The sequence below is a fragment of the Garra rufa genome, chromosome 15, assembly GCF_049309525.1.
Source record: "Garra rufa chromosome 15, GarRuf1.0, whole genome shotgun sequence".
In the NCBI taxonomy this organism is placed as follows: Eukaryota; Metazoa; Chordata; class Actinopteri; order Cypriniformes; family Cyprinidae; genus Garra; species Garra rufa.
This window is the reverse complement of record NC_133375.1, coordinates 32,333,196-32,358,677: the sequence shown is the minus strand read 5'-3', so window position 1 is coordinate 32,358,677 and position 25,482 is coordinate 32,333,196. Positions and strand designations below refer to the sequence as shown.

The 25,482-nt window shown below is 37.5% G+C and overlaps 1 protein-coding gene across 1 annotated transcript in view; it reads left to right on the top strand.

The window, feature by feature from the left end:
- The window catches only part of cacna1ea (calcium channel, voltage-dependent, R type, alpha 1E subunit a), a 123,865-nt gene that overhangs the window by 25,281 nt on the left and 73,102 nt on the right, over positions 1-25,482 (top strand). Inside the window, exons 4-9 of the mRNA XM_073819857.1 lie at positions 17,972-18,075; positions 18,482-18,640; positions 20,353-20,543; positions 23,724-23,827; positions 23,954-23,962; positions 25,357-25,412. Coding sequence (XP_073675958.1) covers positions 17,972-18,075; positions 18,482-18,640; positions 20,353-20,543; positions 23,724-23,827; positions 23,954-23,962; positions 25,357-25,412 — 623 coding nt within the window. The remainder of the gene's footprint in view (positions 1-17,971; positions 18,076-18,481; positions 18,641-20,352; positions 20,544-23,723; positions 23,828-23,953; positions 23,963-25,356; positions 25,413-25,482) is intronic.

The window sequence follows — 25,482 nt, the reverse complement described above, 5'->3', positions numbered from 1 at the left end:
TAATATTTTGTTAAAAAAACATTTAAAAGACATGTAATAGATAAAAAATATTGAGCAGTAAGAATTGTTTCAAACATTTATCACCAAATCACCATGTTAGTATGATTTCTGAAGGTTCATGTGACACTAAAGACTGGAGTAATGGCTGCTAGATTAGTAAAGCAAAATTGAGCTTTACTACCACAGAAATAAATTACATTTCAAAATATATTAAAATTCAAAAACATGAACTTAATGATTCGAACTAGGGCTGTCACTAACGATTATTTTGGTAATCGAGTAATCGGTTGACTATTCTGACGATTAATCTTTTTTTTGTGGTAATAAAAATAGACTTAAACGAACAATAGACTTTAAAATGACTTAAAATACATATAGCAATGAGGTAATAATAGTTGGTTTAAATAAAATATCAAAAGCAACTAATCATGTGGTGTTATTGAACAAAAGAGTTAAAAAACATAATGCAATAAAACTTTAAAATGATCGATTTTTCTTTTATGCCAAAAATCATTAGGATATTAAATAAAGCTCATGTTCCATAAAGATGTTTTGTAAATTTCCTACAGTAAATTATGCAAAACTTAATTTTTGATTAGTGATATGCATTGCTAAGAACTTCATTTGGACAACTTTAAAAGCAATTTTCTCAATATTTAGATTTTTTTGCACCCTCAGAATCCAGATTTTCAAATAGTTGTATCTCGGCCACATATTGTCCTATTCGAACAAACCTTACATCAATGGTAAGCTTTTTATTTTTTTATTTTTTTTATTTAGCCTTCAGATGATTTAAATCTTAATTAAAAAAATACTCTTATGACAGGTTTTGTGGTCAAGGATCACATGTTAATGTACCCATGGTTCTAGCTCAAATTTGACAACTTAAGGCCCATTTTTGCACTTACTTTCTTTGAATGTTCTATACAATATAAACAACATAATCATAACCTATGTACATTATGTATTATATCAAATTCCTGCAGAGGTCGCCAATGCATGTAAATGATAACTGTTTGTGTGGAGCAGCATTTATTTTTATTTAACTGGTTTATTGCTAGTTAATCGAAATGGACAAAATGCATTTTTTTTATAACCAAGTACTCAAATTTACATATGCAAATTTGACTTGATTGCTATCATACCAGTTGCATATAGTTGGCATTGCATAAAAAGTGAATATATATATGTTACCAAGTTGTCTTGATGGGTCAGACAGCATAAGACAGTGATCAGGTGATATTAAGTGAAGAAATAACTTTAATGACACACTAGAACATTATGCACTATAGTTTAGTGAGCTGTCAATTCCACCCTCTCTATCTTTTTCTCCTTTCTTTTTTTCTCACTGTCCTACACTTTAGCAATAAAACGGAAAAGAGCAGGTAATAACAGTAAGTCTCTAAGAGCCACAAAACACAGCATTGCCCTTGTGTGAATTTGCCCTTTGGGAGTATTGAAAGTGCTGCTTCCAGTAATATAAGCGTTTGTTGAGACCAGTGGGTGGTCTCTTCTGACTTGACCACAACCTCCTGTTTTATTCTCGCTGCAAAGAATCCCATCTGTCCACCACAGACAGTCAAAAAGATAACATGGTCTGCTCAGCCAGGGACTGGTCTGTCTATGGCCACAAGCTGAACTGATAGTCTGTTGAGGCCTTTTAAAAAGCAGACTGAGATCAATGTGTTGCAGCATAGCATTGAGGAAGTCTGATTCATTTTAGAAGTCACTCAAGCCCGTGAGTGATATTTAACATAGACATGTTTAGATTTTTAATAGTGCTACTATGTTTTTCATTAAAACATGTTTTGTTTTATTTTTAGTAAAACTAGCAAGAATTTATTCTAAATTATATTGAAAAGGTCCGAACCCGGAGATGTAACAAATAGTGAGCTAAATGAAGAAATTAGCAGATAAAATGGATGCAAGAACTTCTTTTCTTCAGGCTAATCTCTGCTCTCTATTTTGAGTCATTCGGGTAAACAAGTTCCTTCAGGATGACGACCTGTTCTGGGGTCTGTAATTTCTCCTTCACTGGCTTGGCACACTGACAGGATGGGTAATAACTGGCTGGGACACTCTGTGTCTGTCTAATCATTTTCTTTCTCTGTCTGGTAAAGTGAGCTCCTGTGGAACAGTAATGCGGTCAGCAAACCTGGAACTACTACTGCATAGCTGTGCAAGTATAAAAATGTAATTAACACCCTTGGAACGTGCCAACCAATCACAATCAGGAATCTTACGTTTCTGTAGTAGAAATGCATTTAAGAAACCATTCATACAGTAATACAGCTAGATTCTAATTATAGTAACAATTATATGATCACACCAACGTTTTAAATGATATTCACTATAATCAACAGGAAAGATCATCAAGGGCAGTGCTGATTGGTCTTGGGGTTGCTATGGTGAGAGCAGGGGGTGTGTCTCTTATAACCAGATGGAGGGAAATTTCCCCTGCTCCTGTGTGAAGCTCCAGTGATGGTGGAGGAAACATTTGAACCTCAGATGAAGAGCTAATTGATACACATTATACAGTGGGGGTGAATGGCAACATAATCCAAAGGAGCGATGGGTGGTCATCACTGTAAATATCAATATATGGGGTAAAGCACACATCAATTCATAATTAATATGAAAGAAAAACGCTAGTTAGAACAACAGCCAGTGCTCCACACAGAGATCTGATCTAATCATCAACCAGTCTGTCTGGATTGACATGAAGAAACACAACAAACTGAGACAGATTGAATCCAGAAGAACTGGTAATGTCTCCAAGAAGCTTCAAGAGACATATCTGCGAAGTTACCTGAAAAACTATGCACAAGTGCACCTAGGGCAAAATCTGCTTCAAATGCAAAGGATGGTTAGCCTGGAAAAATCCAGACCCTAATCTATTAAGATTAAGGGTCTGGGATCGAGCAATGAAAACTGCCTAACTCGAGGGGCGGCACCAAGCATGCATTTGAAACTCTAACTGCACGCAATTGGATAACGCCACGACCAATCACAACAATACACGCTTAGCTACCAGCAGAGCTAAATGATGTTTCATTAACAAAGTTCGGGAGAAGCGCGTCAGATGCTTAGCGTAAACATCACAAGTCAATCAGCGCCATAGGTTTAAATACAGCTGACTCACCTCAATTCACTCGATGGTTTATCAGTAAACCTCCACCACCCCATCTCATCACTCCGAGTTCTCGCTACTCCTATTGGGGGGTAACGTACTCTGGGTTCGGGCCACTCCCGAGCTCGTAGCCCTTCACCGGATGGCACGCCAAACATGTACTACTATTCTCCGGCTAATTATATGTAAGCGTGAACTCGTGAACTGATAGATTAAACTCTTGCCGTATCCAGTCGGCAAAACAGCAAAAACGTCCTTCTTGCAAAGGAACGATTCGAGTTTTCGGTTTTCTGTTCCTCTTTTATATGGAAAGCCAAGTCTAACTCGTTCATTGTAGCGGCCAAAGCCGTTTCAAACAACTTGTTGTTCATCTGTAGCGACAGTGATCTTTCAAAGTTTACTATATGATTCGGACGTCGCAGTGCTGTCATCATCGGCTTAGCTCGCCTCTGGCCCGCCTACATCAGATACACCGATTTGATTGGTTCCCACAATTGCTTACGTATTGCAGTAACTGTCACGATGTAGGCAGGAACACACGAACAACGACGTAGTAAAAGACGAATATTTAATAAATCCAACGGAATACAAGCAGACACAGGAACAGCAGGGTAAGACATCCATATAACATCAAAGACCGACAAGAGTACAGGGGAAAACACACACCTTAAATAGACAGACCAATTACAACCACAGGTGCAGACAATGACGGCGAAACCAAAAACACTCAGAACAGCGGGGGAGAATGGGAGAAACCAACAAGAAAGTCCGGGGGTGTGACATTACCTCCCCCTCCCGGAAGGCACGTCCTCGTGCCGACAAAAGGAAACAGTACAAAGTCTTAGGAGGGGGCTTAGGTGGAGGACGGACTCCCGGGAGGAGGGCACAAGATGGAGTCCAGGGTGGTGACGAAGGGAGGAGCCAAGGAGGTGACAGGAAGGGGCTGGAGCAGGAGGAGCCAGGTGGGACCCAGAACGCAGCCAAGATGTATTCCCACGGTGGAGCCGATGGAGGGAGGAGCCATGGTGGAGGAAGGGCTGACGACTCCAAGGGGCCGACCGACGGAGGCGGAGCAGGTGGTGGGAGAGCCCGAGGCGGAGACGGAAAGCCGATGATCTTGGGTGACACCGCGGATCTTGAGGGCCAAGGCGGAACCCAAGGCTCTGGCGACCAAGACGGAGATGGAGATCCGGAGATCCGCGGCGGAGCCGGAGCGACAGAGGACCGAGGCTGTGCCCGCGGGAGGGAGGAGGTCCACAGAGCCGGTGGGACGGCGCGACGAGGCACAGCCGGAGGAGTAGAGACCAGAGGCGAAGGTGGGGCAACGACTGACCAGGGCGGAGCCGGAGGGACAATGGTGCCCGGTGGAGCTGGTGGATCGACGGGCGACGGCGGAGACGAGGGAGCAGAGAGCCGGGGTGGAGCCGCAGGGTCCGAGGGCCGAGGCGGAGTCCAGGACTCTGAGGCTGGAGGCGATGGTGAGGGATCCTCCAGCCATGACACCGATGGAGACTGGCAGACCCGCGGCGAACCCACCGCACAGATGGTGGGCTGAGGGTGAGCAAGGGGACAGACAGCAGACAACGGGGATTCAGGTAGGCTGGGCGGAACCAGCGGAGATTCAGGACTAGGCAGAAAAGGGAGGGTGGGTGGGAAATCCAGGCAGATAGGTATTTCCATGACACAGTCAATAACATCCCCATAATCTTGTTCCAGCTCACCCTCAGTGATAGTGCAGTGGGCGGGGCTCTCTACCGCCCTCTCTTGCTCCACGAAGCACTCCACCGTCGCAGATGTAATGGTCGGCTCACGCACCTGATCAGCAGTTCTGCCCCCGTCGGCACTCCATACTGCTGTCGCTCCGGGCTCGGGCTTTCCGTCTCTGATGGGCTCATAATCTGCGGGTCGGGGTGGCTGGCTGGGCTCTGGGTCTGGAGTGGCACTGACGAGATTCTCCTTGGAACTCGGGTCTTTTTCTCGCCAGTGTCCACTCCACAAACGCGGCAAAATCCGCTCGAGGGCCGTCCTCGGACGACGGCGCTCTGCATGACGCGTTGAGGCTAGCGTCGTAGAACGCACAGAGCGCGTCGTCCGGGTAGCTGGTGGTGTTTGCTACAAGCTGGAACATGATCGTAAAACTCTCGAGCGGTAAATCCCCCTGCTTCAGCCGGAGGAGGATGAATTCAGGTTGGAGGAAGGGATCCATGGGGGAAACACACTACGGAAACAAAAAGACTGAAAAACAGAACGAAAAACAAAACGGGGTGGAATACGCAAAAAAAAACTGTTTCGGTCGGTCTTTCTGTCACGATGTAGGCAGGAACACACGAACAACGACGTAGTAAAAGACGAATATTTAATAAATCCAACGGAATACAAGCAGACACAGGAACAACAGGGTAAGACATCCATATAACATCAAAGACCGACAAGAGTACAGGGGAAAACACACACCTTAAATAGACAGACTAATTACAACCACAGGTGCAGACAATGACGGCGAAACCAAAAACACTCAGAACAGCGGGGGAGAATGGGAGAAACCAACAAGAAAGTCCGGGGGTGTGACAGTAACCTGCATCATTGCTCGATGCCAGAGTGTCTTGCAGAGACAATTCAAATTGTGCTCTCGTGAGACCTCTGGATTTCCAGGGTAAAGGATGGTCACACCAAATGTTGATTTTATTTGGTTAATAGAAGTTAGTTGATAAAGAAAATCTAATTATAACATTATTTTTGGCAGCATCCTCATTTTACAGCATTTTTACACAAGTGCCTAAAACTTTTAACAGTACTATAGCTTTGCAGGTAGGTTACTTGAAGCATCTTGGAGACGTTGCCACAGTTCTTTAGTCTCAGTTTGTTCTGTTTCTTCATGTAATTCCAGACAGACTGGATGTATTACAATAAAAACTGTGAGATGCCCAGTCCTAGTCCAGCCCTATTAAGTACTGTCTGGTACAGTAACATGTTTAGGTGGAACATTTTACCATTCAGAAGTAAATGTTCATTCATTGCATAAGTAGTTCTATATAAAGGTGCAAAGCAACAAAGTCTAGGATGCATCCAACAATGTGCGAATATAACAGCTTTTGTAACACTATAAGTATTTTTTTAGCATTGTGTCCTTACACTAAATTTCAAAAGCAGGGATTTTTTACATCCTTTGCCAATGCTAGTGTGAAACTGGATCAGATCAGGTCTTGTTGTAATGATCAAACAGGTAGTACATGTTCAGACCCTGCTCATTGGCACCTGAAATCTAGGAATGCCACATAGAAATACTATATAATTAAATATGTACATGAATGAATGAATGGATGACAACAGATTTCATTATCACTTAGCTCAGGGGTTCTCAAACTTTCCGAAGTCCCCCTTTGTCCAACACAAGGCCCTCCTTTCTAAGCTAATATGTGACCCTGGACCACAAAACCAGTCATAAGGGTCATTTTTTTGAAATTGAAATTTATATATCATCTGAAAGCTTTATAAATTATAGAAATATATTTTTTCAGGATAGGATAATATTTGGCGGAGATTTGAAAATCTGGAATCTGAGGGTGCCAAAAAATCTAAATAATTAGAAAATCACTTTTAAAGTTTCCATATGAAGTTCTCAGCAATGGATACTAATAATCAAAAATTAAGTTTTAATATATATAGTAGGAAATTTACAAAATATCTTCATGAAACATGATCTTTACTTAATATCCTAATGATTTTTGACATGAACGTAAAATTGATCATTTAACCCATACAATGTATTTTTGCCTATTGCTACAAATATACCCATGCTACTTAAGACTTAAGGTTTTGTGGTCCAGGGTCAAATATGTACTTCTGCTGTAACAAAAACAAATGAACTCAAAAATATCATGCCAGGAACTCTAAAAAAGGACTCACAACCATATTATGCTACTGTGTGACAGTAGCCTATCATTGCTTTATAAGGCAAAATAAATCAAGCAGCTTAGGTCAGGGGTTAAAACACTCTGATCGGGCATCATTAGCACTCATTTGTAATTTACTACGCTTTCAGATGTGTGCTTTGCCTCTTTCTGTCTTTTGCTTTCTCTGTCACTCTCTCTCTTTGTCTGTTTCTCCCTGCGTGTTTGACAATTAGTTAAGTGTTTGCTCTTTACCCATGATGAATAATTGATCTATTGGTGTCTTAATGATTCATATGCCATCTGTCACAATGTAACGGTTGCATGTGTGAGTCAGGGGCCCATCAAAGAGCCGTGTTTCTGCAGCGGGCAGAAAGGGATAATTAACGGCGGTGTCTGGCTAGCTGACAGAAGACAGGAAATACCACAATAGCTACATAGTGAGGGACGCAGAGTGCTAAAATGCATATGATATCATCTGAGAAATCTTGAGAGGATTTACACATATTGACATTTGGTTTGCAAATCAAATTACGTGTTATTTTAAATGGCACAGAGCTCTTACATGTTAAATTTAGGTTGGGATCTGCAAACGATTATGTTGGCTAACAGAGATTATACCACCCACAGGCGTTGTATGCCTTTTTTTTTTTTAGAATAGCCAGTGTTTTCTAAGGCATGCATATTATTTCTGTTTTACCTACTATGGCATTTGAACAAAAACACAGTATTTGCTATGGCAAATACCTGTTTGATGTAAGGAATAATTGACGACGGGCCATTGAATTTTTAGAAAATAATGCACACTTGAGCTGTTGATAGCAAACTAATGTAGTTAATATTGAAGTTTAGACAGACCGACAGACAGACGGAAAGAAAGAGGGAGAGAGATATTAAGCTCATGAATTAGCTCTCTCAGTCTGTGCGTCTCTCAAAAGTGATCGGCAGCAGCGTCTCTACTAATAGTGAAACTTTAAGTTCATTTCCTTCAAGACCACAACGCTGTTACTTCGCTTGTGAGAAATGTCATGTAGTTTGTGTGCTGTATATAAAATTAGTGCTACCTTGACCATTTCTTTATTTGTGAAAATTCCTACAGTGTCATTTCTGTATTGGAGAGCTTAATCTTTGGTGTTATTCATTAGTATGAACTTTGGCTATACTGCAGGCTTACATGAATCACAGGAAGCCCATTCTGTGCTATATTTGTGGTCTTTTGGTCTTTTGTTAGTGGTAACATGTCATGCTGTTCATTCAGTGCCAGGGAATTGTCTTCACACCAGCTTTGTGTTCCTGACCCGCCCACACACAATATTGTTTTCAGTGAAAACAGTCAAGATCTCTCTCCTTCCTCTCAACCTCCTCTCAAAGTGAGGAACGATGCTTTCCTCGCATGAAATGTGTGTTTATTTCTGTTTGTATACATTTGAATGCATCTTGGCATTAGGCTTAGAGAGTGTTTGTCTCTAGGCAGTGATGGTTTGTAAATGCTAACGTTATAAACACAAGCTGTTATAAATTATGTAAGCATAATTGAACATGTGCTAATGTTACATCATTTGTACTGATGGATCCATCTCAATACTTGCAGGGGGCATAATAGTTTTATAAACTTTTCACAACAGATTTCTTCATTCTGCCACTTAACAAATGCAACACATAATATTGTTGAATATCTCAACACGTTCTCACTCCCAACTCGTCACATATTGATGCTTGGTCAGGACCCCTTGGCGTCACTTTTTGACGCTCAGGGTATCCCTTTTGGATGTGCAGGGTTCTCCATTGCTTCTAGTTGTTTGCATTATGCATCAAATTTAAAGGGAAAAAGTTCAACCAAAAATGGACATTTGATGTTTATCTGCTTACCCCTAGGGCATCCAAGATGTAGGTGACTTTGTTTCTTCAGTAGAACACAAACCAAACAAATTTTTTTTTTACTCAAACCACTGCAGTCTGTCAATCATATAATGGTAGGGCTGGACAATATATCGAACGATATTGTGAGGCGCGTTTAGTCAATGAAGCCGGTACTTTGATTAGTAGTAAATCTCCATCACATGCGTTTCGCTCAGGTTCCGTATATCGTTCGATATATTGTCCAGCCCTATATAATGGCAGTCAATTCGCCTTATTCACCTGGCGGCCATTTTGAAAACTCGAACGCCGTTGAGGGGTACACAAACCCGGAAGTTTGACTGACGCATACGATCTTCAGAGATTCAGCTGCAATGGAAACTCCAGTGTGGACCACCAGTCTTTCCTGTCTGCCCGAATTAACGATACAAATTGTGGAGCAGTACCGACTGCAACATCCCCCGGCCAGTATTAATTAAGGGATACAGTAACTGGATTGAAGGTATGAATGGACGCTAATTTACCTCAGTTTCTGCTAGCTTGTAACGACATGGAGAGTATGAACATTTAGCAAGCTGGTTTAACTGTGGCACTGGGGGATGTTGCAGTCGGTACTGCTCCACATTTTGTATCGTTAATTTGGGCAGACAGGAAAGATTGGTGGTCCACACTGGAGTTTCCATTGCAGCTGAATCTCTGAAGATCGTATGCGTCAGTCAAACTTCTGGGTTTGTGTACCCCTCAACGGCGTTCGAGTTTACAAAATAGCCACCAGGTGAATAAGGCGAATGGGATCCACAGCTTTGAGAGTCAAAAAAACATACACAGACAAAACCAAATTGAACCCTGTGGCTTGTGACAATACATTAAGGTGTTAAGACACAAAACGATTGGTCTGTTCAAGAAACTAAACAGTATTTATATATTTTTTTACCTCTGATTCACCGCTAAGTCCAACTGTCCTAACTTTTCAGCCACAGGAAAAAGTCAGCATTGGACGTAATTTGGCAATGTTTCTGGGATGAAAAAAGATGTCTTCGCTGTATTACGAACATGAGGATCAAATGTTAAGTTGGCATTAAATATCACCCCCAAATTTTTTAATTTAGCTTGAAACTGTACACATCCACACTTAGAGTTAAGGACTGGTGAGGTAAACCAATAAGCATCACTTTAGTCTTGTCACTGTTTAGACAGAAAATTTTCCTTTTTTTTCCAGAAAACATCCATTTTTTAATCTCATAAGACATTGAGAAAGAAAAGGCACAGCCACATTGACATCAGGTTTTGAATGTATGTAGATCTGAGTGTCATCTGCATAAAAGTGAAAGTTAAGACCAAGTGTTCTTAAAAGTTGGCCAAGTGGAAAAATATAAATACTAAAAAGTAAAGGGCCCAAAACTGATCTGGGGAATACCAGACTGAACCACACTGACCTCAGATCTGCAACCTTCCATCTCAACAAAACTGCTTATGATCAGAGAGTTAGGACTTAAACCACTTCAATGCAGAATCAGAAACTCCAAAGACAAACAAGTGATTAAAATAAAGTGCTCTATAGTATCAAAAGCGACACTAAGATCAAGAAGAATTGGTATAGAGAGACAGCCAGAATCAGAAGTCATTAAAAACTTATATTGACGACAAAGGATTCTTATTTGAAGTAGTGGAGGACCCTGCACATCGAAAAATGACACTAAAGGGGTACCCTGTGTGGCAAAATTGACGCCAAGGGGTCCTGACCAAGCGTCAATATGTGCCGAGTTGGTAATGTGTTGAATATCTCAGAGTATCATGGTCATCATAACATTTCTTATCTAATTTTCCCTTTTAAGATTTTGTAAAATGTTTCTGTGATTGCACCATTTGTTGCCTTGCCATTTAAAGACTCCCAGAAGCTCTAGAAGCATTTTTCTCTCTTGCTTTCTTTAGCAGTCTTTCAGTGAAGTCTTTCATCTCATTCCTGTGCTGCTATTTTAATTCTTTCTCAGGTCCTAATTAGAATCGCTGACATCCTGCTACCTTGACACCCCAGATGTGACTAATATGCAGGACAACCTGGGAATATGCATGGTATTAATATTCCACTGTTATAAAGCCCTGCTGAAAATGAAGTGCAAATATTGAGTGGGAAATATTCTGTGGTTTGTGCTATGCACTTATTAATTTCACTATGGGTGGGCTATAGGAGCTGTTTAAATCTGCATTGAAGTCTTCATTAAACTCTGATGCGTAGTTTATTACAGGTCTTCATTAATACTCATGAGCATGGCTGCAGAAAGTTAAAGCCAATGTTTATTTTGTCAGTTTGTAGTGAAGATCTTTGAGTTGGAGTGTGTATTTGAAGAGAAACAGTGATGACTGTTTTCAACAACCTGGTCTCATCACGAAAACGTACCTGTGGAAACGTCTTCACGAGACGCTAAATACATAGCAGTAAGTACATTTCACTGCAGTTTCTAACAGAAATGTCCACTGAGTGGCACCAAAAAGATTGTTCGATTCTTTTTTTCCCGGAACAGATGAACGTACATATGGTACATTTTATGTGATGTTGATTTTGTTTGTGTCACCGCAGTTCTGACTTGAAAAGTCAGTTGAGTGGCGCTATAACTCTAATGCTCCGTGACGTTTTAAAATATCGTACCATCATCTGCACTACACCTAAACCTACCCGATAGTATGAACAAAAGCGAATGTGATGTAAAACCACAGTCGCAACTTCGCAAGCATGTCGTTTTAGCTCATTTTTCATTCTCTCATCTTTCCGCTCTGTCATAGTGAGTCATGTTTTTCACGGGATTCGTACTCAAGGGTTCTGTATCCTAAGTTCAGTTCCGTGCCAGCTGAGCTATTAAGCCAGCTTGTTACATCCGGAAAGCAAAACATATGTAGCTGTAATCATAACTGTGTATGAAAACGATTACAGGTGCTCACTGTTTTACCACTTCTAGTGGACATTTCTGTTGGAAACTGCAGTGATATATTGGTACATATTTGCCGTCTTGCGAAAACGTTCCCACAGGTACATTTTTGCCATGAGATCAGGTAGGTTTTTTTAAGTTGCAGTCTATAGAAGCCATGGAATAAAATAATTAAAAAAAAAACAAATTTGAGTTTGTATTTAAAAATTCTGACTTTATTCTCACAATTCCAAGATTATATCTCACAAAAAAAGAAAAATCAACTCGTCATTCTCTCTTTTATCCTTGGCCTAGAATGATGAGTTTATATACCACACTTCTGGCTTTGTTTTGTTTAGAACTGACATACTCGCTATTGTTGAGTTACGTTGAGTTATAAATAGGGTTGGGAATCGAAAATCGATTCCGATTCTGGAATCGGATACTTAAGATAAAGAATCGGATACTTGTTATAATATTAAAATTTCGATTCCTCGTTTCGATTCCTGGTTGCATTTTTTCCATCTAGTGATCTGCCAGGACCTTCCGCGCGTGCAATCTGCCAGGACTTTACGTGGTAATGTAAACATCAGTCGAAAAGATGGATCACGGTAAGCGTTTAAAAGTGTGTCTACGCTTTGTAAAAACCGAAGACAAATCTACCGCTGCACGCAAACTTCATCTTAGAGATCTGCAAGGGACGGATTTTAGTCCTGCGCCCGCCCACTCCAGAAGGAATATATGTTATTTCGTCCCGCAAAAGCCCACATAAAAGTCACTTATACCCCCGCGGGAAGACAGGTATCTACTTTATCTCTTGGCTGCATGAAACAAACCCTCCCGGTAATGTAAAGGCAAAGATGACCAGAGTAATAGTAACGAACTCGCGCATACCTAATGTATTCATTCTTGTATATCAGAGTCGTACATTAGGCACGCATAAGTCCGCTGTTGATTCACAAACTATTCATGCTTTCGGTGCTCTGATCCATAGTATTTTTGCGTGAAATTTCAAAATATTTGCATAGTTTTCAAAATGAATGTCCTGTGAGTTTTTTATAATGAATGCTTACCCATAGAGGTGGATCTTGTAAGGGTCAGTGGTGTTTAAGCACATATGAGCACCAGCATAAACAGATTTACAATGTATTTACTGTATTTTTCATTTATATGTTTATTTTATAATAAATACAAACAGTAAATATTCAGTCACTTAAGAAAGAGTACTCTGAAGTTGTGAAGAATGTCTGAATTAAATAATTTAGGTGCTTTAAATCTGTATATGTGTATTCATGTTAAAAAGTTAGAGCAGAGGATTTTCTTTTAAATTCAAAAGTATAGCTTTAATTTAAAGTTTGTTTGATTTTTTTTTATAACATGCAGGAGAAAAATAAAAAGGCAAAACTAATGTTTAGGTTAATAAAAAAGGTTAAAAAATAAACACCTTTAGAGGAAATGTCAGGCATAGGGGGGCCTTGCAAAACTGACCCGAGAAGAAGGGGGCCCTGATATAAAAAAGGTTGAGAACCCCTGTGATAAAATAATTAGGGCCGGGACTCGATTAAAAAATTTAATCTAATTAATTAGAGGCTTTGTAATTAATTAATCGAAATTAATCGCATTTTAATCGCATATAAATATTTGACCTGAGAACAGTGAGAATTAAGATTTTTACATGGATTTTTAGTATACCATTGAATAATGACTGAATACATAAGCTTAAGCAACAAAATATTGTTTATTTTTGTTCAACCAAGTCCAACAGACCAGTGCAATATTGCCATTAAGTGTAGCAAGAGGCACGTTCTTTCAGGAGTCTTTCATGCCGAGAACTCTGCTCTTGTGTTTGCTTAATTATGCATTTAAACGTTAATGACCAAACCTATCATTATAAATGTTGCTGCACATGGAATATAACGCGGATAACATTTAAAAAATATTTTTTATCAGGTTACACACTGATTATTTATCACTCAAACCCCTTTCTCTACCTGTCCGTTGGTCGCGCATATCCTCCATGTTTGTAGTTTTTTAACACTTTTTATGCGTGTTTGTAGTTCTAATTGAATCCTCGTTCACGGCGCAGTGTGTTGCGGGCAATATTAGCCGTTAAGAGTGTGCATTGATCGTTAAGTAGTAGACCATCCGGGAATCTTTAGAATACTTTTTTAAACATACTACGATTTGGGACATACAATACTATTTAGGACGGACGCAGCTTGTCTGAACCAGAGCCATATAAAAAGATCTTTTTATATGGCTCTGGTCTGAACGCTAGTTGGTACTCCAGTATAATCGGTCCGCTTAATCTCATCCAGTGAGAAACGTTCCGCGGTGTAAAACTAAGTGCGATTAAAATGCGTTAAAAAATTTTAACGCGTTATTTTTGTGTAATTAATTAATCTAAATTAACGCGTTAAAGTCCCGGCCCTAAAAATAATATGTTGCAATCTAGCACTGAAAATAAACATGTTTAATATATTAATGTTTGACTTTTGTGTTTGTTGTTTTTTTTTTTTTACTAAATCGGAATCGAAACTGGGAATCGAAAAGAATCGGAATCGATAAGTGGAATCGGAATCGGAATCGAAATCGATAAAATTCAAACGATACCCACCCCTAGTTATAAAGTCCAAACTAGGAGATGCAAACTTGCATTTGCGAGAAAAAAAGAATTGTTAGATAAAATAGATAAATGTTATGTAGTATGTTATAGGTTTAAATGGTATTTGATGCTGTAACTGTAGGGCTAATATAATATGTTCCCCATGAACTGCATATGTGACCCTGGACCAAGGGTACATTTTTTGAAATTGAGATTTATACAAAATCTGAAAGCTGAATAAATAAGCTTTCCGGTGGTGTATGGTTTGTTCAGATAGGGCAGTATTTGGCCAAGATATAACTATTTGACAATCTGGAATCTGAGGGTGCAAAAAAATCTAAATATTAAGAAAATCGCTTTTATAGTTGTCCAAATTAACTTTTTAGCAATGCATATTACTAATCAAAAATTAAGTTTTTGATATATTTACAGTAGGAAATTTACAAAATACTTTCATGGAACATGATTTTTACTTAATATCCTAACGATTTTTGGCATAAAAGAAAAATTTTGACCTATTCAATGTATTTTTGGCTATTGCTACAAATATATCCATGCTACTTAAGACTGGTTTTGAGGTCCAGGGTCACATATGTGAAATATTATGTAAACTTATTGTTTAAATCATATTTATGCTTTAAAAGTAGTGTAATCATAGCAGGTTTCATCCATAGTCTGTCCATTTAAACATCTGCATTTAGCTTCAAATGGCGTCTTTGATGACAATATTCTATTCTGACATCCAAAGGCACAACAATTTACATTTTTTTTCTCTTGTTCAGTGGATTTTACTCGTTTCCCTCCAGTTGTTGCTAGTATTTTTCTGTCACTACAATGTGCACACAGCTGAAAGTGATGTAACTGTGACATCCAAATTGGTCTATAGGCTGTATAAATGTTTAGAGCTTATCAACATGAATTTTATTGCAATTTTGATACGATGTAGTTTAGCATTTTATATTTTAGAGCTGTTAATTGGCTTAATAATCAGTTTTTTTTTTTTTTTACCACTGGATGGGTCTTTAAACATCTGTTGAATTCAAAATTTGAAAACCAGTGGAGAAAAATTTTCCTTCTGCTAAAGCCAAAGTCCCTCTCATCTGATTCTCTCGCTCTCTATGTGTCTTCCTCTTTTTTTATGTGTCTTGTGTTTATACACCTTTCTTTGGCAGTCTTTCTCATCTCAGTGGGGTGGAAGGGGATGAAGTTTAATTAGCCAACAACAGGAGTGCCAGGTGAATTGGGATAGGAGAGAATCCAGAATTTCAGCTTTGGTTGAGTTGTTGGAAAGGACGGTTCATCCCAGGTTAGACACATGACATCCAGTGGGTAGTTGTCAGAAACCGAGCGCTGCCAACAAAAGCTTCTCTCGCACATACTAATGCTCCTCTCATTTCCCTCCGAGTGTTGCGTGCTGCATCACAGACGAGTTGCTGTTTCCTGTTAGGTGGCACAGCAAATAAAGGACAACATTAGCATTTTATAATGAGCTATCCCCTTGATGGGTTCCCTGTGAGAGACGAGGGATTCTGTTCATTCTAATCAGAACAACAATAATCATATCACATTATTGCAAGGTCCTTTACTGACCGGCTTCTTAGGAGAGTGCTAGTAGGGATGGGTATGATTACGCATGTTCCTCAACAGCAGTGATCAATTCATTGTTTGCATTTAAATACTGTGTATGTTTATATATTGTCCACATTTACACTCCTGCTCTAGCTTGTCACATTTTATTTTGGTTTGCTCTTGTAATTCAATAGTACAGGATTTGTGTGATAAATTGCTTGTGATTGTCCCTCATTTGTAAGTCGCTTTGGGTTTTGGGCTTTGTTTGCATTGTTCTTTTTTCAGAGTTGGCTAATTTAGGGGACAAATAAGTCATAATAAGTATCGACACATCCACATACAGTTGAGGTCAGAAGTTTACATACCTTGCAGAATCTGCAAAATGGTATTTTACCAAAATTAGAGGGATCATACAAAAAGCATGTTGTTTTTTTACAGTATTTAATACTGACCTGAATAAGATATTTCACATAAAAGATGTTTACATATAGTCCACAAGAGAAAATAATAGTCGAATTTATAAAAAAGGACCCCATTCAAAAGTTTACATATACTTTATTCTTAATATTGTTTAGTGATAGTTGTTCATTAGATTCAGTTAAACTGCCCACTATTCTTCAGAAAAATACTTCATGTCCCACAAATTCTTTGGTTTTTCTGCATTTTTGTGTTTTTGAACCCTTTCCAACAATTACTGTATGATTTTAAGTCCATGTATTCACACTGAGGACAACTGAGGAACTCATACAGTATGCAACTATTATAGAAGGTTCAAACACTCACTGATGCTTCAGAAGGAAACATGATGCAATAAGAGCCAGGGGGTGAAAACTTTTGAAACTGAAGATCAGGGTAAATTTAACTTGTCTTCTGGGAAACATACAAGTATCTTCTGTAGCTTCTGGAGGGCAGTACTAAATGAAAAAAAAATGATATCATTCTTTTCAAAAGTTTACACCCCAAACTTAATGCATCATTTTTTTCTTTCAGGAGCATCATTGAGCGTTTAAACCATCTGTAATAGTTGCATATGAGTCCCTCAGTTTTCCTCAGTGTGAAAAGAAAGATCTCAAAATCATACAATCATTGTTGTAAAGGGTTCAAATACACAAAAATCCTGAAAAACCAAAGAATTTGTGGGACCTAAAGGATTTTTCTGAAGAGCAGCGGTCAAAGGGACTAAATCACTAAACAAACAAAAAAAGAACACAGCTGTGAATCATTCAGGTAACAAAGTATTGAGAATCAAGTGTATGTAAACTTTTGAACAGGGTAATTTTTTTAATAAATTTAACTATTATTTTCTCTTGTGGACTATAACATCTTTTATGTGAAATACCTTATCCAGGACAGCACTAAATAAAAAATGACATGCATTTTGTATGATCCCTCTTATTTTGGTACAAGTAATTAACAATTTGCAGATTCTGCAAGGTGTATGAAAACTTTTGACCTCAACTGTACACAAGATACAACTATGTAAAACACATTTAGAATCAATAGAAAGGGAATAATATGACAAAATTTTTGGGTAAACTGTCTCTTTAAATCCAGCATGAGAGTTACATCTGGTTCCTACTGGCTTCTTATTATTGTCACACAAATATGAAAGTGTGCTTCTGTCTGATTGTGTATGTGGGGGGCTATACATGAACAAACATCGAATCAAAGACAGAGATGACTCATTGGTCATGCCTGATGAATATCACCCGTGCTTAGATGGTAACTATGAATCAGAAGTGACCCTTATTAGAAGGTGTGCTGGCTGTCATTCACTGAGAGAGGGATTACATCATTAAAGACCACACACATTTAGCGCTGCTGCTCTAATTACTTTACCTACAGTATCACTATGAGTCATCACTATTGCGCTAATTACCATGTCACTAATGATGGAGATGGGATAGTTTACAAAACATCATCATTAACATAATTGTGAAGTATTCATATATCATTCATAATTCCTGTTGATTTACTTTCTTTGCCTAACCTATGGTTGTTTTTATTTTGTTAACAGGATTCTGGCCACAGCAGGAGCCCACATGAATATTTCATTAGACCTGCGCACGCTGAGGGCTGTGAGGGTATTACGGCCCCTTAAACTGGTTTCTGGAATTCCTAGTATGTAGTATACATTTTATATGAAGTTCTTAATCACACATTATGTCATTTCATTTGAAATGAGGAGGATTACACTGCATCCTAATCAGTTGCAAAGTGATAAAATGACACAAATCCAGTTGTAATTGCAACAAGCTACATGCAAGGCATTTTCTTTGTTCCTAAGTGTGCAATTATCTGGGAAGCTAGCTTTACAGAGAAATCTCATTGGTCCAAAATCCCACTCCAATTATCTGTTATTTGTCACATTACACTTGGTTAGGACACAGTGTTAAAGTTGCTCTTGTACATGTGGATGCTATAGTGTTAACGTTTTTCCACATGTAAAGGAATGAATAGTTCATTTTGATATGATTTATGTGTTGTTGATAGGTTTATTGATATCTATTTTTTATTTTTTTTTAAGGTTTGCAAATAGTTCTTAAATCCATAATGAAGGCGATGGTGCCACTGCTACAGATTGGTCTGCTGCTGTTTTTTGCCATTCTCATGTTTGCTATAATTGGACTAGAGTTCTACAGTGGAAGACTCCACAAAATATGTGTAGCTTATCCAAACATTACAGGTAAGAAGGATCACAAGAACAAGAACATGCACAGATCAACACATCCACATAGGTACAAAAATAGAGTACATAAATATAAATATTTTTTACATTTATGTTCTTGTTAGATGCTGGGAGCCAAACAAAATGTTTTAATCTTTAGAGTACTCAAAAAATGATTAAAAATAAAAAAAATTCACACACAAAAAGATTTGGTTTCTGTGAAAGTTGGCAACCATATAACATCTTTTAGGGTCACAAATAACTCTGTCTTCTCCAAAAATGAATATTGTGTTATCATTTACTCCCCCCTCAAGCAGTTCCAAATCTGTATGCATTTCTTTCTTCTATGGAGCACAAAAGAATATATTTTAAATAATGTGGGCAACCAAAGTTTCGAGTCCCTTTGTCTTCCAAAGTATTTTTTATTTTTTTTGTCCATACAGCAAAAGTTAATGGGACCCAAAACTATTATGGTATGGTTACCAACATTCTTATATATTCCTATAATATACACTGCCAGTCAAAAGTTTTTGAACTGTAGGATTTCTAATGTTTTTTAAAGAAGTCTCTTCTGCTCAACAAGGCTGCAATTATTTGATCCAAAGCACAGCAAAAACAGTAAAATTTCGAAATATTTCTATATAATGTTTTCTATTTAAATATATTTTAAACTGATATTTACTCCTGAATTTTTAGCATCATTACTCCAGTCACACAATCCTTCAGAAATCATTCTAATATTCTGATTTGCTGTTTAAAAAAATATTATTATTATGCTGAAAACAGCTGTGTAGAATATTTTCAGGTTTCTATGTTAAATAGAATTTTCAGATGAACAGCTTTAATCTGTCTTCATCATCACTTTTGATCAATTTTAAACATCCTTGCTAATAAAAGTATTAATTTCTATAATTTCTTTTCTAAAAAAGCTCCAAGCTTTTGAATTGTATAGTGTATAATGTTACAAAAGCTTTCTATTTTAGATAAATACTGATCTTTGGATCTTTCTATTCATCAAAGGATCCTGAAAAAAATTACTCAACAGTTTTAAATATTGATAATGTTTCTTGAACAGCAAATCAAATCATATTAGAACGATTTCTGAAGGATCATATGACACTGAAGACTAGAGAAATAATGCTGAAAAGTTAGCTTTGATCACAGGAATAAATTACATTTCAAAATATATTTAAATAGAAAGCAGTTAATTTAAATAGTAAAACTATTTCACAATATTACTGCTTTTGCTGTATTTTAGATCCATTAAATGCTTGGCTTGGTGAGCAGAAGAGACTTAACATTAAAAATCTTACTGTTCAAAAACTTTTGACTGTAAGGTATTTCTTTCTATTCCACAGAAGAAAGAAAGTCATACATGTTTGGAACAACAGAAGGGAAAATAAATTAATTTAAATTTTTAAATGGACTATATACACATGCATTTTAATAAATAACAAAATATAAGATAACAAAATTATAAGAATATTGCAAGAGCAGAAAATAAAATCTGGCAATTCCTCATGGGTCCATATAGACCGGCCAATCAGGCTTGGCTCCTCCCATACAGGAAGTAAACACTTCATCCTTCTGTTGGTCTCTTCTATTAGCTTCATGATAACAAACAGTAAAGCAAACAGACAAATGACACAGTATTAACAAATTAAAAAGTTGTCCAGTCAATATTCAATTAATGAAAAAAGCTATTTTTTTGTCTTTCTCATTTCACGCAGATTCTGAAAGAGCAGACTCATCTGAAATTGAATTCCCATGTGGGGCCAAGGCTTGTCCTCACAATTATAACTGCTCTGGCAACTGGTCCGGACCCAACGATGGCATCACTCAGTTTGATAACATCTTATTTTCCATACTCACCGTCTTCCAGTGCATCACCATGGAAGGCTGGACAACTGTACTCTATAATGTGAGTTCCTCTCTTAGCTGACTGTTATGTAGTTGACTTGTGTTGAATTGTTACTTCATGATAAACACTTCCTTAGAAGATCACGCATGAACACTAATCTACAGCATTTTATTGACGGATGAAACAGGGTCATTAGCTTCTTTGAAGTACTTCACATTTGATGGATTTTAATGCCTCACTTGTTGAGTTTTTTGGTTGGATGAGTTTAAACCGTGCCTTTTTTGTTGTTGTTGTTAATACAGTCGCTTTGGGATTCAGGCATCTTATATTGACATTGTTTCCTTGTCCTGTTCATTTGAATGATCAAATTGCACTTATAATTGGTTAATTTTAGCTGAAATAGTTTGAGGAACTTCCTCTTCCCACATTCTAGCCAGCTGTGACTGTATTTGTACATTGGTTGTACATGCTATACAGCATGCAATACTGTGTAGCTTGTCACTTTTTTTCTGATCTTCTTTTAAGTCTATTCAAGCACAGCAACATCTCCCTTTTTTATAACAAGTCACATTTTGAAGGGTTTGTCAAAGTGGTTTTTATCTCCAAACAGCTGTAAATACTGGAAAATGAAAGGTGTTAGATGCAATCTCTATTCAGCGTCAGATTATTGGAGCTTTTGGTGGAATTAGTTTAGGCGGTTGACTGCGATCATAATAGTGACATTTATATGTTGTTCTTTACTGTTATCCATTTTCTTATTTTTAATGTGTAATATTATAAGCATAGAGGCCCTGTTTGAAAGAATTGGAAAGATTGGATGTGTTACTGTTTACACCTCTGTTGTTTATTCATGGTTTTTGAGGATGAGGGCATGTCTACATTGACTGCTTTTAACAAGTGCCAAATGAATTTGCACTAAAAAGACCTGCCATCCACTTTTGGGTTGTAACTCTGCAACATTCCATTAAAACATAAGAATTGTAATTTTTGATTTGTACGGTGACTTTAATATTTTGGTTTAATGGAAAAATCTTAAAAAGTCATCAACATTTCCTCAGTTAATTTTAATATAGCTATGCTTAGGGGTGGATGATATGACAAAATTTTTATCACAATATATTTCTTAAATTTGGTCAATAGGATATACAGTGGCATGCAAAAGTTTACACATCTACGACTGTTTTATTGTTTTGCGATGGTTGTTCATGAGTCCCTTGTTTGTTCTGAATCGTTAAACTGAGCACTGTTCTTCAGAAAAATCCTCCAGGTCCTGCAGATTTTTCAGTTTTCCAGCGTCTTTTGCATATTGAACCCTTTCCAGCAGTGACTGTATGATTTTGATATCAATCTTTTCACACTAAGAACTATTAAGGGACTCAAACAAAACTATTAAAAAAGGTTCAAACATTCACTGATGCTTCAGAAGGAAACACAATGCATCTTCTGTGAATTCTGTTGCTTCACTACAGCAGTACTAAATGGACAAAAACTTATATTTCAACAAAATAAGAAAAATTTGCACATCTTCATCCTGTTCAAAAGTTTTCACCCCCCGGCTCTTAATGCATCATGTCGCCTTCTGGAGCATTAGTGAATGTTTGAACCTTTTTTTTAATAGTTGTGTTTGAGTCCCTCAGTTGTCCTCAGTGTGAAAAGATGGATCTCAAAATCATACATTCACTGCTGGAAAGGGTTTAAATATGCAAAAGATGCTGGAAAACTGAAGACTCTGAAGGGCCTAAAGGATTTTTCTGAAGAAAAGTGCTCAGTTTAACTGTTTAGAACAAACAAGGGACTCATGAACAACCATGACAAAACAAAAAACATCCAGATAACCACACAGAGTATAAAGAACCAAGGGATTCCAAACATTCGAAGGGGTTATTTTAATAATTTCAGCTAATTTTTTGTCTTGTAGACTATATGTAAACATCTTTTATGTAAAATATCTTACTCAGGACAGCACTAAATTAAAAATAACATGCATTCTGGATGCTCTCTCTTATTTTGTTAAAATTATTCACATTTTCACAGATTCTGCAAGGGGTTACCGAACTTTTGCATGCCACTGTAATTTCAATATCGATATGAATAATATTTTAAAAACGCCTCGGAAAAACTGCCAAGAATGCCCACAACAGATCTTTGTACCTACAAACTTCTGAAAAATGAATTTGCAAAGTCTATAAAACCACCTCCTATAGAATTATATAATATTTTAGAAAAAGCAGCACAAATAAATTAATGTTCACCTTTTATTTGTTTTTAGCCTTCATACAAACAAGAAATGTCAAATCACTGACAAATAAACAGAAGACTCTCAGACTCACCGTATTAATATTAATATCTTTAACTTTAAACTATAACATAGGCCAATTATTCTTATAGGATGAAGCAAAAGAGCTTCAGCCAGGATAAAGTGTATGAAAGGTGCTGCAGAAAACAAAAAAAGAGTGACCAACAACAAAAACATATTGCTGGAGACGGGCTTATTGAAAACGCAGATTCATTCTCCAGTAGGAGGCGCTTTTGGAGCAGCAGAAACAGTGGTTTCTCTGAAAATGGGAAACTTATGAATGCTAATTTTTAAAACTCCAGGCCGCGTTTTGATTTTGAGATTTGAAGTGCTCATGTTTATTCCCCGAAGTCAACTGCCACAAATAAATCAATGTATGGGAAACACTGGTAATGTATATAAAAACATCGGAAATGGTTTAAAAACCATATCACTGTTATTGAAAAAAAAAAAAAAATTGCAATGTATATTGATATTGAATTATTGTCCAGGCCTAGTTATGCTCACCTTTAAAATATTTCATTTGGTGAAATTTATCCTTTGTGAGTCCACTTTTAAAATAATTTAAAAAAATCTTGATCTCATAATTTTGAATGTCTGCTAAAGTCCACAGTGTTTTTAATCAGTCACATGGAGTCACGCATTGACGTGAGTCATGCTGCCACAGTTAGAGGTGTTTTTCACACTCATAACTGAGCTGTTGCAGCTGCGTCGGGATGCGGGGAACACCCTCTCAGCTCAGCTGGGCAACAATGCCGCCTGCCCACGCAGTGATCACACCCTTTGCACCGGCGAGCAGAGCCCCACTGAATCGTCATCATTATAAGGGCAGGGTTTATAGTTTTCTAACCCAGGCATTAAGTAGATTTAGTAGCCACTGCAAATTAAAATCATAATGTGTTATTTTCATTGTTTTGATCAGTTCCTGTTTTGTGTTTTCACAGACCAACGATGCCTTAGGCTCTACTTGGAATTGGCTCTACTTCATTCCTCTAATAATAATTGGCTCCTTCTTTGTGTTGAATCTGGTATTAGGAGTCCTGTCAGGGTGAGTATTGTTTTCCTCAATGGACTCTAAGACAAACTGACACTACATCTAACCTGATGTCTAAGCCGACCCAGGGTAATGAGTTTTATCAGAGGTTAATGTGAAATGTATTAACTTCATCTCTAGAGACAAGAGGTAAGATTAAGTTAGTACACATCTCTCGTTTCTCTGTATTCACAAACACTACCAGTTTTATGCTCACTCAGGCTGCATTTAAAATACAGTAAAAACATATTACAATTTTTAAAAAATTGCTTTCTATTTTGATATATTTCAAAATGTTATTTACTCTTGTGATTGCAAAGCTGAATTTTCAGCAGCCATTACTCAGTCTTCAGTTTTCTTCTAATTTGCTGAAAAACATTACAAAACCTTAATTATTTCAAACTTTTGACTGGTAGTGTACTTCCAGTGCAGTCTAAATGTACATACTTCTCTTGTGACGTGAAAGCATATACTTTTGAGTATGATGAAATACAATATGACAGCACTGAGACAGCTGTAATGTTGTGAAATTGATGAAAGATACTTTTTGTCGTACTGTAAGCATTTGTATAATCCACTTCCACTTCCACTTAGTTCACTTCCAGAATAAAAAAATCCTGATCATTTACTCACCCCCATGTCATCCAAGATGTTCATGTCTTGCTGTCTTCAGTCGCAAAGAAATTAGGGTTTTTGAGGAAAACATTCCAGGATTTTTCTCCATAAAATGGACTTTATTGGTGACCAACAGGTTAAAGGTCCAAACTACAGTTTCAGTGCAGCTTAAAAGTGCTCTACACGATCCCAGCAAAGGAATAAGGGTCTTATATAGATATTTTCATCAAAAACCTTCATTTCTTTTAGAACGAAGAAAGACATGAACATCTTCTGAAATGTTCTGAAAGTGAGCTAATCCTTGAAAGTTCATTATTACATCAATTTTATGTCTAAAAACTGATCTTTTTTTTTTTTCAAATCAAGTCAAAAGAGGTCTAAGAAGTTTCTCCATAAAAATGTTAAAGTGGTTATATGATGCTACTTTCTAAGATCATTAATTTGTGTATTAGGAGTAATATAATATTTTAGCATGCTTTAATGCTCAAAAACATTATTTTTCACATACTGTACATTATTGTAGCTCCTATATGCCCAGTCTTTCTAAAATGATTTCCTTCTGAAAGCTTAATGTGCTCTGATTGGCCAGCTGACCCAGTTCATTGTGATTGGTTAAACATCTCAAGCATGTGTCGAAAATGTAACGCCCTTGAACTTGTGATCCTGAGAACGTCAATATGCATGACTCTATACGTCACCAAACACAGCATTTGATAGTCAGTAGCAAATAATAAAACATATTTTTGAACTCAGAAGGATCAGTTTGTCCTAGCAAAGTTGGAATTGCCCCATGTTTTTTAGAAACAACCTTTGTGCACAGCCAGTTTTGTATTCTTACAGGTTCAGGATACTGTCCCTGTAAAATGCCCTGCACAAACTTGAACATGTGGGTTGAAAAAGCATGAATACACATCATATGATCCCTTTAGCAATGATGATATAATATGCATCCTCTCTCTCTGCCTTTCATTCCTTCACTCTGCAGGTGAAGCACTTTGATAAATTAAGTGTGTCATCCCTGTGGTTCTTCTCTGTGTGGGTAATTGTATGCTGTT